The sequence below is a fragment of the Lepidochelys olivacea genome, assembly GCF_965140295.1.
Source record: "Lepidochelys olivacea isolate rLepOli2 genome assembly, chromosome: 4".
Taxonomy (NCBI): Eukaryota; Metazoa; Chordata; order Testudines; family Cheloniidae; genus Lepidochelys; species Lepidochelys olivacea.
Genome location: NC_140414.1, coordinates 57,546,517 through 57,562,660, shown reverse-complemented (window position 1 = coordinate 57,562,660; position 16,144 = coordinate 57,546,517). Strand labels below are relative to the sequence as shown.

The 16,144-nt window shown below is 43.6% G+C and overlaps 1 protein-coding gene across 2 annotated transcripts in view; it reads left to right on the top strand.

Moving 5' to 3' along the window:
• SETD7 (SET domain containing 7, histone lysine methyltransferase) overlaps positions 1-15,904 on the top strand; it is a 37,595-nt gene extending 21,691 nt beyond the window's left edge. The window contains exons 6-8 of one of the 2 annotated variants that reach the window (XM_084625653.1): positions 295-412; positions 564-721; positions 9,205-15,904. In XM_084625653.1, the coding sequence (XP_084481779.1) occupies positions 295-412; positions 564-721; positions 9,205-9,385 (457 nt within the window). In that variant the 3' untranslated portion in view covers positions 9,386-15,904. Of the gene's footprint in view, positions 1-294; positions 413-563; positions 722-4,760; positions 5,785-9,204 lie in introns of those variants that run through there. The other variant, XM_084625654.1, reaches the window with a different exon arrangement.
• Positions 15,905-16,144: the final 240 nt, after the last annotated feature.

Genomic DNA, 16,144 nt, shown 5'->3' with positions numbered 1-16,144 from the left:
GTCCCTGCATGTTTAACCATCATTAGGGGGAGACTGGAAAATGGTGGTCATCTGAACAATAAAATGAAATTATAAGTAACTTCTTTTTCCTAAGAACTATGTCCCAAGAAAAGTCCTCCTGTTTCTCTAATAATAAAATGTTGTTAGGTTTTGGGTTCTTCTTGCTTTTGCATTTTCTAAAGGGCATGAACTACTAACCTCTGCACTAGTAGCTGTAGTAATAATACTGTGTAGAGGATTGAAATGTGACCACAAGAAAATATCCAATTTCTACCCTTTCTTTTTATTTTCTAGGGTGTATGTTGATGCATCTCTCATTTCCAGTGCTGGCGAAGGATTATTTTCTAAAATAGCAGCAGGTTCGCGCACGGTTATGTCCTTTTACAATGGAGTGCGAATTACACACCAGGAGGTAAGGCAGCAGGCGGAATATAACCAGCCTGAATTTTCATTGCTTTTTTTAAAACTGTTTTCATGTAAGATTTTTGTGTGTGTGCTTACTGGAACTTTTGAAAACAAATAAAAGGTGACCAGACATGCTGGGTTTTTAACTTGCAAATCAGGTGGACAGCAGAGACTGGGCCCTCAATGGAAACACAATAGCCCTGGATGATGAAACAGTCATAGATGTGCCAGAGCCTTACAACCATGCCACCAAGTATTGTGCCTCGCTGGGGCATAAGGCCAACCACTCCTTCACTCCTAATTGCACCTATGACCCGTAAGTATTAGCCTGTTTTTCAGACCAAACGCTGCAGAGGTGAGATTGCTGCACTATAGTGCACTGTGCTTGTACAATGTTTTGAGATGGCTGGATGTACTCTCTGGATCCAAGAGTCTTTCTTCAGGTTCACTGCAGTCTCTGTGTACTGGACCGGAGACTTGCATCAAGTGGGCATTGCAGGTGCTCAGCATCTCTAAACATTGAGGGCAGGTTCAGGTTTAGAATTATATTGCATGTTTATTATGCGTTTGTGTCTGACCATTGATTCTCAAATACACAAAATACAGCATCCTTGGCTGAAACATAAATCTTAGCTGTCCAAGGATAGGGCCATGGCTGCCTCACTCCTAGCATTTGACAGAGAATGTTTTACAGTGCATCATTTAGGAACATGAAGCCTCAAAAATAAGAATTTTTTCTAGTACTCTTCAGTAGCTGAAAAACTGTTGACATATACAAATGTGTAAGGATGTACATATTTTAAAACAATATAGTAAGGGGTGGGGGGGTATGCTTTGTAGCTTGTAGAGACCAAACTTATTTCACATACCAGGGGCTCCTTGTATCCCTCCCTTTTCCCGCTCTGTTTCCAGGGACTCCTCGCAACTTCCTCCTCCAAACACCAGCAACTCTCTCTATGGCCCCTATTCCCTTTTTCTCCCATGTCAGGGTCTCCAAGCTCCCTCACCAGAGGTTTTGTGCCACTCATTCCAGGGTCCTCCTACATGGCAGGGGTTCTGGGTGGCCCATACTCTCCCCTCCACCCACAACAGGGTCCCCCATGCCAACAGCTATGTGCACCCCCACATTCCTTCACTCCCCCCACCCCACCTTTCTATCTGAGAGAAGTTATTCAGGGTTCCAACATTTTAAATCCCATTGGGAGAATGGGCAGAGATAAAATAGGAGTATTGTTATGCTAGCACAGGGGTGGGCAAACTTTTTGGCCTGAGAGCCACATCTGGGAATAGAAATTATATGGCGGGCCATGAATGTTCACAAAATTGGGGTTAGGTTGCGGGAGGGGGTGCTCTTCTCTGAATCCTTGCCAATTTAACAACATAATTACATATATTTTCAGCCAAACTTGCAAAGGTCTTGCACTCAACGTTTCTCTATTTGTCTTCAATGATTTTTGCACACCACTTCTGATCACTGCATATGATATTATGTTCCAAATGTCAGGGAATCTTATAGGAAATAAATGGTCAGAACCCTATTGATGTTGGGGGCGGTGGGGGGGAGAAAATGGGAGATACATGAAGCCCCTGCCAGCTCCTCAGCACAGCCACAGCCTCAAGTGCCTCTGCAATGGTCTATAGAGCAAATAAATAAATAAATTAAAAATATTTTTATGGCACCCATTAACACTGGCTACACAGGGGTGGGCAAGCCATTTTAAGCCAGCCCTCGAGCTCCCGCTGGGGAGCAGGGCCTGGGGCCTTCCCCATTCCAGCCAGGGTGCAGGGTTGGGGGCCGCTCCACACGGCTCCCAGAAGCGGCACATGGCCCTCCTCTGGCTCCTACATGCTCCAATGGCTCCCTCCAGTGTGTCAATGGGAGCTGCAGAGGCGGTGCCTGTGGACAGGGCAGTGTGCAGAGCTGCCTGACCACACCTCCGCTTAGGAGCCGGATGGGGAACATGCCACTGCTTCCGGGAGCCACTTGAGGTAAGCGCCGCCTGGAGCCTGGACCTCTGAGCCTCGCCCCAGCCCCAGCCATGATCCCTCTCCTGCCCTCCGAATCTCTCGATCCCAGCCTGGACCACCCTCCTTCACCCCAAACTCCTCATCCCCAGCTCCACTCCAGAGCCTGCACCCCTCCCCCCACTCCCCCACCTAGCCCGGAGCCCCCTTGCACACCCTAAACTCCTCATCCCTGGCCCCACCCCAGAGCCCGCACCCCCAAACGCAACCCTCACTGAGAATGATCAAAGGATTGGAAAACATGCCATATAGTGATTAGACTCAAGGAGTTCAGTTGATTTTAGCTTAACAAAGAGAAGGTTAAGAGGTAACTTGATCACAGGCTGTAAGTACCTACATAGGGAACAGAAATTTGATAAAAGGGCTCATTAGCCTAAGAGACAAAGGTATAAAAGATCCAAAGGCTGAAAGTTGAAGCTAGGCAAATTCAGACTGGAAATAAGGCACAAACTGTTAAGAATGAGGGTAATTAACCACTAGAACAACTTAAGTGGGGAGTTTCCCCATCACTGGCAATTTTTAATGGATTTTTTTATTTTTTTTCTATAAGATACATTCTAGCTCAAATAGGAATTATTTTGGGGAGATTCTATGGCCTCTGTTAGACAGGAAGTCAGACTAAATCAGCGTTTCTCAAATGTGGCCACCAGGAGCTTTTCTTGTGGCCACAACCTCCTGGGCAGTGATGGAGGCAAAGCAGTGACACCTCCATCAAGGCTGCCAGCCGGGGTTGGGTCCTGCCCCCCATCTAGAGAGACAAATGCTGGACGAGTAGGATTCCTCACCTTCCCTGGGGTGGGCAGGAGGCTCCAGCTCTGGGCTCTCCCTCAGCCCCCCGTCCTTTATCCCCATCACCTCTGGCCCCCACTGCCTGCCTACCCACCTCCCCATCCAGGGCTTGATTTGTTCCTGGGCATGCCAGGGCTGAGTGAATCTGCTGCTGTGAAAAGTGATGTTTGTTAATATCACTTTTCACAGCAGCAGACTTACTAGCTAGCAAGTCTTTAAAAAAGCAACCAAAAAAGCAAAATAAACAACCAAAAAGACAAGAACGTGCAAAGCACCTTATTTGTGTTTCTGTTCTCTTTAGATCGAATAAAGAATAGAGACAAGTGTATGTTATATTTTTGTCTGCAAAAAATCCCCAAAAAATAAATTGTAATGATTTGGACATGTATATGTGCATATTTATTTGTCTGTCTTAAACTTAATTAGGAATTTTAGTTAAAAATAGAACAGCGGCCACCGGCAAGAGTTGATGGCTGCACTCTGAAGCCACAAAAAAATTCATTGAGAACCCCTGGACTAGATGATCACCCTTAGAATCTGTTAATTTAGTGATAATATTTTGAACTTATTGAATCAACCTACCTAGACACAAAACAGTATACAGGAAGGGCAAATTAAAAAACTCATGACTGTACTCTTTCACATCTCTTGAGTGAATTCTACACATCAAGTCAATATTTGCTTATTCATTGTTCATGTGAAAACAATAGTGCTGCTTTCTTGGCTCTCTTTGGCCTGATTTTGACCCCAAGACCTTTGGTTCTTCTCAAACTTCTGCATTATGTTCCGGGGGGGGGGCACTTTAAAAAAAAAATTGACAGTTAAAAATAGTTTTGGATAATGCCGACTGTTCCTGGGAAACAGTGAAATCTTTTTTATACAAAGTGCTGTCAAAGTTTAAAAAAGAAAAATCCACAAAAAATGAAAAAACTAGTTTTGGGGTGTTTCTGCCTCCCCCCCTCGAAGTTCTAGTACTCTTTTGTTACCTACAACTATAATGGGTTGGACACTTACAGATTAAAAAACTGCCTTGCTTACAGCGAGTCCCTGGGGAAGATGAGCAGAAGTGTGCTCTTGTAAAACATTTAGGGTATGTCTACACTACGAAATTAGGTCGAATTTATAGAAGTCGGTTTTTTTGAAATCGGTTTTATATATTCGAGTGTGTGTGTCCCCACAGAAAATGCTCTAAGTGCATTAACTCGGCGGAGCACTTCCACAGCACCGAGGCAAGCGTCGACTTCCGGAGCGTTGCACTGTGGGTAGCTATCCCACAGTTCCCGCAGTCTCCGCTGCCCATTGGAATTCTGGGTTGATATCCCAATGCCTGATGGGGCTAAAACATTGTCGCGGGTGGTTCTGGGTACATATCGTCAGGACCCCGTTCCCACTCTCCCTCCCCCCGTGAAAGCAAAGGCAGACAATCATTTCGCGCCTTTTTTGTCTGCTGCCAGCCAAAGATGTAAAGGATAGATGGAGTGGGTCAGAACAAGAAATAGACCAGATTTGTTTTGTACTCATTTTCCTCCTCCCCTGTCTAGATCACACTGCAGTCAGTCACAGAGAAGGCGCAGCGAGGTTAATCTAGCCATGTATCAATCAGAGGCCAGGCTAACCTCCTTGTTCCAATAACAACGATAACTTTGGTGCACCATTTCTTATTGGAACCCTCCGTGCAGTCCTGCCTGAAATACTCGTTGATGTACAGGCACACCCTTCGTTGATTTTAGCTCCCTGAAGCCAACCCTGTAAGCCGTGTCGTCAGTCGCCCCTCCCTCCGTCAGAGCAACGGCAGACAATCGTTCCGCGCCTTTTTTCCGTGCGGACGCCATACCAAGGCAAGCATGGAGGCCGCTGAGCTCATTTTGGCAATTAGGAGCACATCAACCATCACACGCATTATCCAGCAGTATATGCAGCACCAGAACATGGCAACGCGATACCGGGCGAGGAGGCGACGTCAGCGCGGTCCCGTGAGTGATCAGGACATGGACACAGATTTCTCTGAAAGCATGGGCCCTGCCAATGCATGCATCATGGTGCTAATGGGGCAGGTTCATGCTGTGGAACGCCGATTCTGGGCTCGGGAAACAAGCACAGACTGGTGGGACCGCATAGTGTTGCAGGTCTGGGACGATTCCCAGTGGCTGTGAAACTTTCGCATGCGTAAAGGCACTTTCATGGAACTTTGTGACTTGCTTTCCCCTGCCCTGAAGCGCATGAATACCAGGATGAGAGCAGCCCTCACAGTTGAGAAGCGAGTGGCGATAGCCCTGTGGAAGCTTGCAACGCCAGACAGCTACCGGTCAGTTAGGAATCAATTTGGAGTGGGCAAATCTACTGTGGGGGCTGCTGTGATGCAAGTAGCTCACGCAATCAAAGATCTGCTGATATCAAGGGTAGTGACCCTGGGAAATGTGCAGGTCATAGTGGATGGCTTTGCTGCAATGGGATTCCCTAACTGTGGTGGGGCTATAGACGGAACCCATATCCCTATCTTGGCACCAGAGCACCAAGCCGGCGAGTACATAAACCGCAAGGGGTACTTTTCGATAGTGCTGCAAGCTCTGGTGGATCACAAGGGATGTTTCACCAACATCAACGTGGGATGGCCGGGAAAGGTGCATGATGCTCGCATCTTCAGGAACTCTGGTCTGTTTCAAAAGCTGCAGGAAGGGACTTTCTTCCCAGACCAGAAAATAACTGTTGGGGATGTTGAAATGCCTATATGTATCCTTGGGGACCCAGCCTACCCCTTAATGCCATGGCTCATGAAGCCGTACACAGGCAGCCTGGACAGTGGTCAGGAGCTGTTCAACTACAGGCTGAGCAAGTGCAGAATGGTGGTAGAATGTGCATTTGGACGTTTAAAGGCGCGCTGGCGCAGTTTACTGACTCGCTTAGACCTCAGCGAAACCAATATTCCCACTGTTATTACTGCTTGCTGTGTGCTCCACAATATCTGTGAGAGTAAGGGGGAGACGTTTATGGCGGGGTGGGAGGCTGAGGCAAATCGCCTAGCTGCTGGTTACGCGCAGCCAGACACCAGGGCGGTTAGAAGAGCTCAGGAGGGCGCGGTACGCATCAGAGAAGCTTTGAAAACCAGTTTCATGACTGGCCAGGCTACAGTGTGAAAGTTCTGTTTGTTTCTCCTTGATGAAACCCCCCGCCCCTTGGTTCACTCTACTTCCCTGTAAGCTAACCACCCTCCCCTCCTCCCTTTAATCACCGCTTGCAGAGGCAATAAAGTCATTGCTGCTTCACAGTCATGCATTCGTTATTCATTCATCACACAAATAGGGAGATGACTACCAAGGTATCCCAGGAGGGGTGGTGGAGGAGGGAAGGAAAATGCCACACAGCACTTTAAGCACAGCACTTTAAAAGTTTACAACTTTAAAATTTATTGAATGACAGCCTTCTTTTTTTTGGGCAATCCTCTGTTGTGGAGTGGCTGGTTGGCCGGAGGCCCCCCCACCGCGTTCTTGGGCGTCTGGGTGTGGAGGCTATGGAACTTGGGGAGGAGGGCGGTTGGTTACAGAGGGGCAGCAGTGGCAGTCTGTGCTCCAGCTGCCTTTGCTGCAGCTCAACCATACACTGGAGTATTCTGGTTTGGTCCTGCAGCAGCCTCAGCATTGAATCCTGCCTCCTCTCATCACGCTGCCGCCACATTTGAGCTTCAGCCCTGTCTTCAGCCCGCCACTTACTCTCTTCAGCCCGCCACTTACTCTCTTCAGCCCTCCACCTCTCCTCCCGGTCATTTTGTGCTTTCCTGCACTCTGACATTATTTGCCTCCACGCATTCGTCTGTGCTCTGTCAGTGTGGGAGGACAGCATGAGCTCGGAGAACATTTCATCGCGAGTGCGTTTTTTTTTCTTTCTAAGCTTCACTAGCCTCTGGGAAGGAGAAGATCCTGTGATCATTGAAACACATGCAGCTGGTGGAGAAAAAAAAAGGGACAGCGGTATTTAAAAAGACACATTTTATAAAACAGTCGCTACACTCTTTCAGGGTAAACCTTGCTGTTAACATTACATACATAGCACATGTGCTTTCGTTACAAGGTCGCATTTTGCCTCCTCCCACCGCGTGACTACCCCCTCAACCTTCCCCCCTCCCTGTGGCTAACAGCGGCGAACATTTCTGTTCAGCCACAGGCAAACAGCCCAGCAGGAATGGGCTATACTGAGTGTCCCTGAAGAAAAGCACCCTATTTCAACCAGGTGACCATGAATTATATCTCACTCTCCTGAGGATAACACAGAGAGATAAAGAACGGATTTTGGTTGAATGCCAGCAAACATACACTGCAATGCTTTGTTCTACAGTGATTCCCGAGTATGTGTTACTGGCCTGGAGTGATAGTGTCCTACCATGAAGGACGAAATAAGGCTGCCCTCCCCAGAAACCTTTTGCAAAGGCTTTAGGACTACATCTAGGAGAACCGCAAATGCCAGGGCAAAGTAATCCTTTCACATGCTTGCTTTTAAACCATGTATAGCATTTTAAAAGGTACACTCACCAGAGGTCCCTTCTCCGCCTGCTGGGTCCAGGAGGCAGCCTTGGGTGGGTTCGGGGGGTACTGGCTCCAGGTCTAGGGTGAGAAACAGTTCCTGGCTGTCGGGAAAACCGGTTTCTCCGCTTGCTTGCTGTGAGCTATCTACAACCTCCTCCTCCTCATCATCTTCTTCGTCCCCAAAACCTGCTTCCGTATTGCCTCCATCTCCATTGAAGGAGTCAAACAACACGGCTGGGGTAGTGGTGGCTGAACCCCCTAAAATGGCATGCAGCTCATCATAGAAGCGGCATGTTTGGGGCTCTGACCCAGAGCGGCTATTCGCCTCTCTGGTTTTCTGGTAGGCTTGCCTCAGCTCCTTCAGTTTCACGCGGCACTGCTTCGGGTCCCTGTTATGGCCTCTGTCCTTCATGCCCTGGGAGATTTTCACAAAGGTTTTGGCATTTCGAAAACTGGAACGGAGTTCTGATAGCACGGATTCCTCTCCCCAAACAGCGATCAGATCCCGTACCTCCCGTTCGGTCCATGCTGGAGCTCTTTTGCGATTCTGGGACTCCATCATGGTCACCTGTGCTGATGAGCTCTGCATGGTCACCTGCAGCTTGCCACGCTGGCCAAACAGGAAATGAGATTCAAAAGTTCGCGGTTCTTTTCCTGTCTACCTGGCCAGTGCATCTGAGTTGAGAGTGCTGTCCAGAGCGGTCAGAATGGAGCACTCTGGGATAGCTCCCGGAGGCCAATACCATCGAATTGTGTCCACAGTACCCCAAATTCGAGCTGGGAACGTCGATTTAAGCGCTAATCCACTTGTCAGGGGTGGAGTAAGGAAATCGATTTTAAGAGCCCTTTAAGTCGAAATAAAGGGCTTCACTGTGTGGACGGGTGCAGGTTTAAATCGATTTAACGTTGCTAAATTCGACCTAAAGTCCTAGTGTAGACCAGGGCTTAGTAAATAACCTGTAGTAGATAAACATGGATGATTGACTTCCCCTGTTGCAAATAATATTCATTGTTGGCCTATTATGAAGGTAGTTGTAAGTCCTGCACAAATCAGACACTACTTTTTTGAGACCATCAATATCTTACAGGAATATTGAGAATACCCAAGTCACAGTTTCAGAGTTGGTTTTTTTTGATGTAACATGACACAGTATTTGAAGCCTTTTTTAAATCTTACACCAGAGTAAGTCTTGAAGTTCAAGGCAGTAACTCCTTAAACAATTTCTTAAAATTCATGTAAATCAAGGTTTCATAAATATTGCTAAGTGCCAAACAACTCTTTGAGGCACAAGACTGATTTGATGGCTTAAATATTAATTAGAGGGGTTAAATTAAATTAAATTAAATTTATTAATTAAAGGGGTCTGTGTGGCAGGGGATCATGAATTTACATTTGAAGGTTTAGTGTTTTTTAAAAAAAAGTTTACTAAAGGGCTAAAATTTACAGTGTATACTCCTCATTGTTTAGGTTTGTTCATCCTCGTTTTGGCCCAGTCAAGTGTATACGCACCATCAGGGCTGTGGAGAAGGATGAAGAACTAACAGTGGCTTATGGATATGATCACAATCCCATCGGGCAGAATGGGCCAGAAGCACCAGAATGGTACCAGGTGGAACTGAAAGCCTTCGAGGCTGCCCAGCAGAAGTGAAATGCAGGAAAATTCTCAGTTCAGCAAACTGAAATAGAAAATTTGATCTATGCACTACCTTTATACTGAAAACTGGACAACCAGGGATTTGTTCATGCTGTTGCATCATAACCTCTCATTCAGTGTTAGAAACCAGTTTCTTGCGTACTAACTAGGTTTGACTGCGTTATTCATAGCAGATTTTAAATTAGCTAGTGTTGCACCAGTCTTATCTGAAAGAATTATTAAATATCTATACAAGGCAGCGTGATATTTTTAGTAGCTTTTATCTAATTCTGCACCATATGCAAAGATGCCAAAAGATTAGACCGAAAATGAAAAGATCATTCACTTCTAGTCAGCAGACTTCAGTGTTACTATTTCTACGGCCTAGGCATTACTGTGTGACTGCATTTTACATACATGCCATTTGTGATGATAATATTTTGATATTCTCTAATAGTGTAATTTGCCTTTTTAAACCTTTGATCTTAATCTTGCAATAGAGCAGTTTATTTATTGGTGTATGGGAGGCTGGGTTTTTAATTCCCTGGTCCTCTTATCTGAGCGTTGTTCTTTTTACAAATCCTCTCTTGCAGGAGAAAACCTTTCTGACCAGTGAAAAAGGTTTGTGTACTTGAGAGAGAGAGAGAGAGAGAGTGCTGTGTATAGATCTTTGTGGCGTTTTATATAAATAGTTTTAGTGATGTTCATGTCCAAAACAAACACGTGTTTGGCCTTTGGGGCTGGGATACACTGTTTAATTATGATTATCGCACATGAATTAACATGTATTTGCATGAAGATGTTTAAAGATGAGAAAGTGGGGTTTGATTTTTTATTATTTTTAAGATTGACATTCAGGAGCAAGGGTGCTGGAACTATTTTGTGGGGGTGCGGAGAGCCATCGTACCAAACTGTAAACCATCTATATGAAGGAAAACACTTTAAGCCAGCACCCTTACTTCCAGCACCTATGTTCGGGGAGGGGGGAAGCATTGGATGGTGTCTGGGGGACTTCTTCTTTCTATGTCTCACTTATCAGAGCTACTAATTCTTAAGGCTGAATTCTGCCTTTGAAGTCAGTAGAAGTATATGCATCTGCAGGCAGAAGGTAGTCCTGGGTTAGTATAGAGGGTCAGCGTCTCTACTGGTATAACATCTGCAGAGAATATGGTCCATACTGGTCTTGTTCATTTTGAGGCATAGTAAATGAGTTTAATGATAGATGACATACTAAGATTCAAATAGCAACTGCAAAAGGGGTTTTACGGAAAGACTGAAACAATTAATGTAAAAACATCAGTCGCTATTGTTAAGAGACATTTAGAAAATGTCAGCTTCTCTTGTTTATAGATCTACTTCAGCAGATAACGGGCTCCTGAACATTCATCTGGAAATGAACAAATCTCGCCTAATGTTGTAGAAGAGATTAATAAAGCCACCATTTCAGTTTAGATAATCCGGGCCTTCTTGGGCATCTACAATCGTGCTGACCTTTGTGTTTGGGGGTTTTAAGTAGTTCAGGAACAGTTAAAATGCATTTTCAATATGCTTACTTTTAAATTAGTATAGAATTGCGTGTGTGTGTGACATACAAAGATTTTAGGGAAAATTAGACCTAAATTTCTACAAGAGCAGTAGCATCTTTGATCTGTTGCTTTAAGAGTTGAGAGCTACCCATCCAGTTTTCTTGGATCTGAAAACTAGTATGAATACAGGTTTCCAATTCAAATAGAGAAAAGCATCTGACGGTATAGGAACTAATGTTTTTAGAGAATGCATTGGATGGACCAAAGACACAGAAGAATGATGTTGCTATTTTATGCTGTGAAGATCCTCAATGTGGTGTACATACAAAGTTAGGGAATTTAAGTAAGGCCCTCTTTAATTTGGGGCTCTATTTATTTAGCTCATACAATTGTTGATCACAAAGCCTTTTGAGGACTTTGACGTTTAGGCTTGCACAGAAGCTAATCTTCAGTTGGTGGGTCTATGCCCTGGGTTCCATGGCGCACTCCCAGCAAAGATCAGAATGCAGGTTTTTTCAACACCCACTCCTTCACTCTGGAGACTGTAGGCACATTGGTGTTTCTTCATATATGGCAGGTAGCCTACACAGATGATATTTTGGTGACTCAGCTTGGGTATGCTAAGACCAAACTGATCCTCACACGTAGTGGAGAGTTGTCAAAGGCTGATTGACAATACCACTTCAGCAGATGATTCTCAAAAGGAAATATGAATGTTAGAACTATTCCTGCCTCCTCACAGATCAACATTTTAAGAGCATCACAATGTTGAGGCGTAACTGCTTCTTTATTAGAGGCATGTCTTCCTTTAAACTGTTGAAAGGATCTTGAAAATTAGGGTTGTGTTTCAATGGGAAACACAAATGGTCTGGCTGAACTCTGCTATGAATGAATAGCGAACTGATTTGACTTACTCTAGGTAATTGTCCATAGGGAGGTTGCTTACATTTCCATGTCACTTGGAAAATCTTGTATAAGGTGTTCTGTCTGCTACAGTCCTCTTGCTTCACTTGATTCCTGCCTCTGCTGTCTCCCATGAACTTTGTTCATGGAGGTGATCTGTTTTGTTTTTTAAGGCAAACATTAGACAAATGCTTTCTGCTGCTTACAGACTTGATTGTTGTAATGCAAAAATAGAGAATTAAGCCCGCAGGTTGCCAAAATAATGGTCTTAATTGTTTGGTTTTTTTCTAAAGCCATTCATTTTGGTGTTGGGCAAGTAGATTATCAAGTACTGATTTAAGGATGTTGAAGTCTGAGGATGTGCCATAATTATGATAAGCAAAAGCCTAGTCTCTCTCTTCACATTACTATACTACTCCCTGCTCCATTAGAATCTGTTGATCCTCCTGCTGGTTCTTCCCCAATTACACATCTTATAACATCAACATCTTTGTTTTGAGTCAGGTCTGATTCTTTTTCATTTCTCCTGTGGGCTCTCGGGGATTGGAAATTGCTGGTGTAAATACCCATTTCTTTTACAGGGACACTGACTTTGGCTTGAAATGCAGTCTGATATATATTCATGTGTTTCAATGGCCTTGTTGGCTCAATAACCTTTGATTGTTCAGAATTACATGGGTAGCCTGCAGTTTAATTTGTTAATCCATTCTAGACCTTGCAGATAAACTTGTGGAACCTTCAGGTAAAATATTTTTGTGAAATGAGTTGTGAGTAGTGGCACTTAAGAGACCTATACAGAAAATTTCTCTCTGGTTCTAGGCAAGTAGTCTTTATGTAAAGTGGCCCACAGGAGAATGGATACATTTACTGTGTTGCTAATATGAAATGAAACCAAAATCTAAACAGAGTTAGATTCACATGAGGACAGCAAACTGTTGTGCTCAGAGCCTGGCAAAGACATGTCCTATTACAAGAAATTGAAGGCAGATGAACTACAGATAGGGACACATGCTGTCCAGGGAACACTGCTTGACTACGTGGCATAGTATTCTTTATTCCTGGAGGATGGCACAGCAGAATATGTAGTCCCCACCTAGATGCTCATTGTGATTTGGGTGTGACTCCAATTCCAGCCTCCTTGTTTGTATCAGGGTCTGCAAAATCTTCCCATAAATAAGTATCTGTAATAAGATGATTGCCCCAGCTCCTCCTTATGAAGGAGCAGCACATAAAGCAGTTTGCAAATCAGTCCTCAACCTAAATACTATGGTGGTTTGTGCCCTAGATCGCCTTTGTCTTTCTGCCAGGTAATCTGGCTAGGACCAAGCACTGCCAAGACAGCAGCTTGTCATTGTAATCAGGAGTCCAGTAGTTTGTGGAGAGCTAGCATCAAGTCTCTTATGAAACTAGAGAAATCGAGGAACCTGAGGTTGCTGAAAGACCTAGTAATTGTAGAAGGGCCAAAGCAGCATGAGAAGAAGGGCTCTAAACTGTAATGTTAGCTGCTAGGTGTATTTTGTGGACTTCAGGAACAGGGAAGTGGGATTAGGCTGTTTTCTTAGTCATGCTCAACACATGCCTTTTAAGGATTCTGAGGGGTTTCCAGGAGATTCTGATGCCATAATTTGGCCACCTTGCATTCCTGTATCTGTTGAACCTCCCTCTGGTTTTGGCCATTTTAACTACAAATCTGACGAGGGTGTCACGCTGAGCTTTGCTCAAGTTAAGAGGAATTAATTCACAAAAGTCAACCTGACAAATCTGAGCTGGGATAATTCTGGAAAATCAAAATCATGTTGGAGTTGGGTTTTGCTGACCATTAGTCAACCTGAGTGGAAAGTGGAATGGGTTAGAAAGATTTGACTACATGAATTCTCTACTTCATTCTGCCTTTCTGAAATTCTCATCTACTTTTAACTGCTCACTGGTGAAACAGACAGTCAAAAGATCATCTGGGACCTTGTTTGATGATGATCTCCACCTCCATGATGATCTGTGGTGTGAGAACTTAGACATTTATGGAGTGAATAGAGTTTTAAGCCTTAAAAGGCCTTAAAATTAAAGGGGAGACTATCATTATACAATCCCAAACAAGGGATCAGAGCCACAGTAATGTTCCTGTGTGAACAAAGCAGCAAGAGAACTCAGCAGGACTACCGGGGGATTCACAACCACCACCATGTGCTTCAGGCACAGAACAGCCTGTGCACCTAGTTTGCTTCTAGCTACTGCTGGATGTCTGTGGTAGTGGTAGATGTAGCCCATCTGCTTCCCTTTTCCATTGGCTTTGGATCCTACTTATTCATACTGTGTGGTCCCATTTACCCAGCTGCAGTTTGTGGGTGTCACTTATATTGCAGTAGAACCCGAAGATGCTTGCAGCCCCATTGCACTAGTGGCTGTATTAAAACACAGGAAGGCATTATCTCTGCCTTGAAAAGCTTTCGATTTTGACCACTTTCACTTGACTTGACATCCCCTTGGAGAGGACATTGGTGGTGGTCAGAGGTACGGGATTCCCCAGATCAGATTCTTTGTGGCTTTATTTCATCTGCACAACAGATGTATCCTAAAGCTCTCTGCCCATACATGCCTCTGGAGGCCACCTCTCAATTTGGTCCAATGGTACCAGATAACTTTTTATTTAAAAAAAAAAATAAAAAAAAGGAAAGCACTATTTCCCATTTAGCTGAAACATGGTCCTTAAAAAACCAGGGGCAATGTATATAGTATCATAAGTAACCTAATGTTCGAGTATTTGGATGGGCAACTTGAGACAGAGGACCAACTTCACCCATCTGATATAAGCATACACCACTCCACTGGAATCAATGTATTTGCACTTACTTAAACCAGTGGAGAATCTGGGGATATCTCTATGGAACTAGCAGCCTTAGAACTATATTTTGGAAGTAGTGATTATTAATTGTATTCCAAATGACTTAAAAAATTGTTGCACGATTGATGGTTGTATGTTTACCTGTCATAGATCAAAGGTTTTGAACACTGATTTCTAACTATCCAGTGGATCCTTCTTGTGTCTGTCTTTTTCCCTCCAGTTCAGCAGAAGCTGCCCTTCTCTAATTTTATTTCAGATACATTTGATTTTTAAATAGACTTCATTCTTTTTTCAAAGGAACTAGGTATATAAATTCAAAGCAATGAATTCAAGCCATAAAACCACAGGTGTGGGAAACCCTTTTCACAAGTTTTAACGTGTTTGTATGTAAATAGATGTTTGTATGAAATATTTTCATGGTAGAATGAATATATTTTAAAAAAAAAAGTTCCCCTCTATTTGAAATCAGATTTACAAGGGTGTCTTTTTATAAGATCTGAGTATAACTGAAAATGAATACATGAAACTTTTAAAATTTGGAGATGCAGCATATTATCCTTACAGTAGCTAATAGATAAGCTATTGAGAGAGAATATGTATGTAGTGTTGCATATAACTGTCATTTCAATACCCTGGCCAATCACATCTTTAAGACAAACCTTTCAATTCTCCCTCAGTTATATGCATTATATAATGAAAGCTTCAGTCTCAGTCTTCTCCTATAAAACTTTTTTCAACTGTAATTAATTTTATTTCAAAATAACTACTGTACTTAGTTAACTAAAACTGAGACTGGAAACCATTCCATTTTATCTAAGCTGCCAGCTCTGACAGTTTCTGCTATTTTTACACTTTTTAGGCCACAATTGTTCGGTCTCTGAATTCTAAGGTATGCTAAAGAATCCAGTCTGGGGGTAAGCTTACATGTGACTTGAGAAGTGAATCCCACAATAATTAGCTTGTATACAGAACTTGATAGGTGTTTTATGACATTTGTACTAGAACTGTGAGCCTTATTGAACATCATTAGGTTTATTTATGACTTTTAAAACAATGGATAACTCTAAAGAAAGATGTTTACATGAATGATGCCTGCCCTTCCTCTCATGTTATGAATGAGGTTTTTTATACAGTGTGTTTGGGTGCATGTGCCCAGATGTAGGAAAGATGTTTCTGGGGAAAAATATTGACAAACATTTGTGATAAATGAATCTTACAAACTGTTTAATTGCGTGATGAAAGCAATGCAGGTATTAAAATATTCAAACAGAACAATCTCTGTTCTCTTGTGTTTTTTTAATATAAAATCTTGGACTGCCAACACTCCGCCCTGTTTTATGTGCTTTCTATTACTCTGATGCAGCTCTGATCCCTGCAACCATATTTATTGGTGGCGCATAGGTAGAATTTGCCCCAGTTTCAGCAGTCTTTTGGGCTATGTTATACTAATACAAAATAGTGAACTAACAAGAAAACATTTCTTGTACTAGTCACTTTCCCATGGAA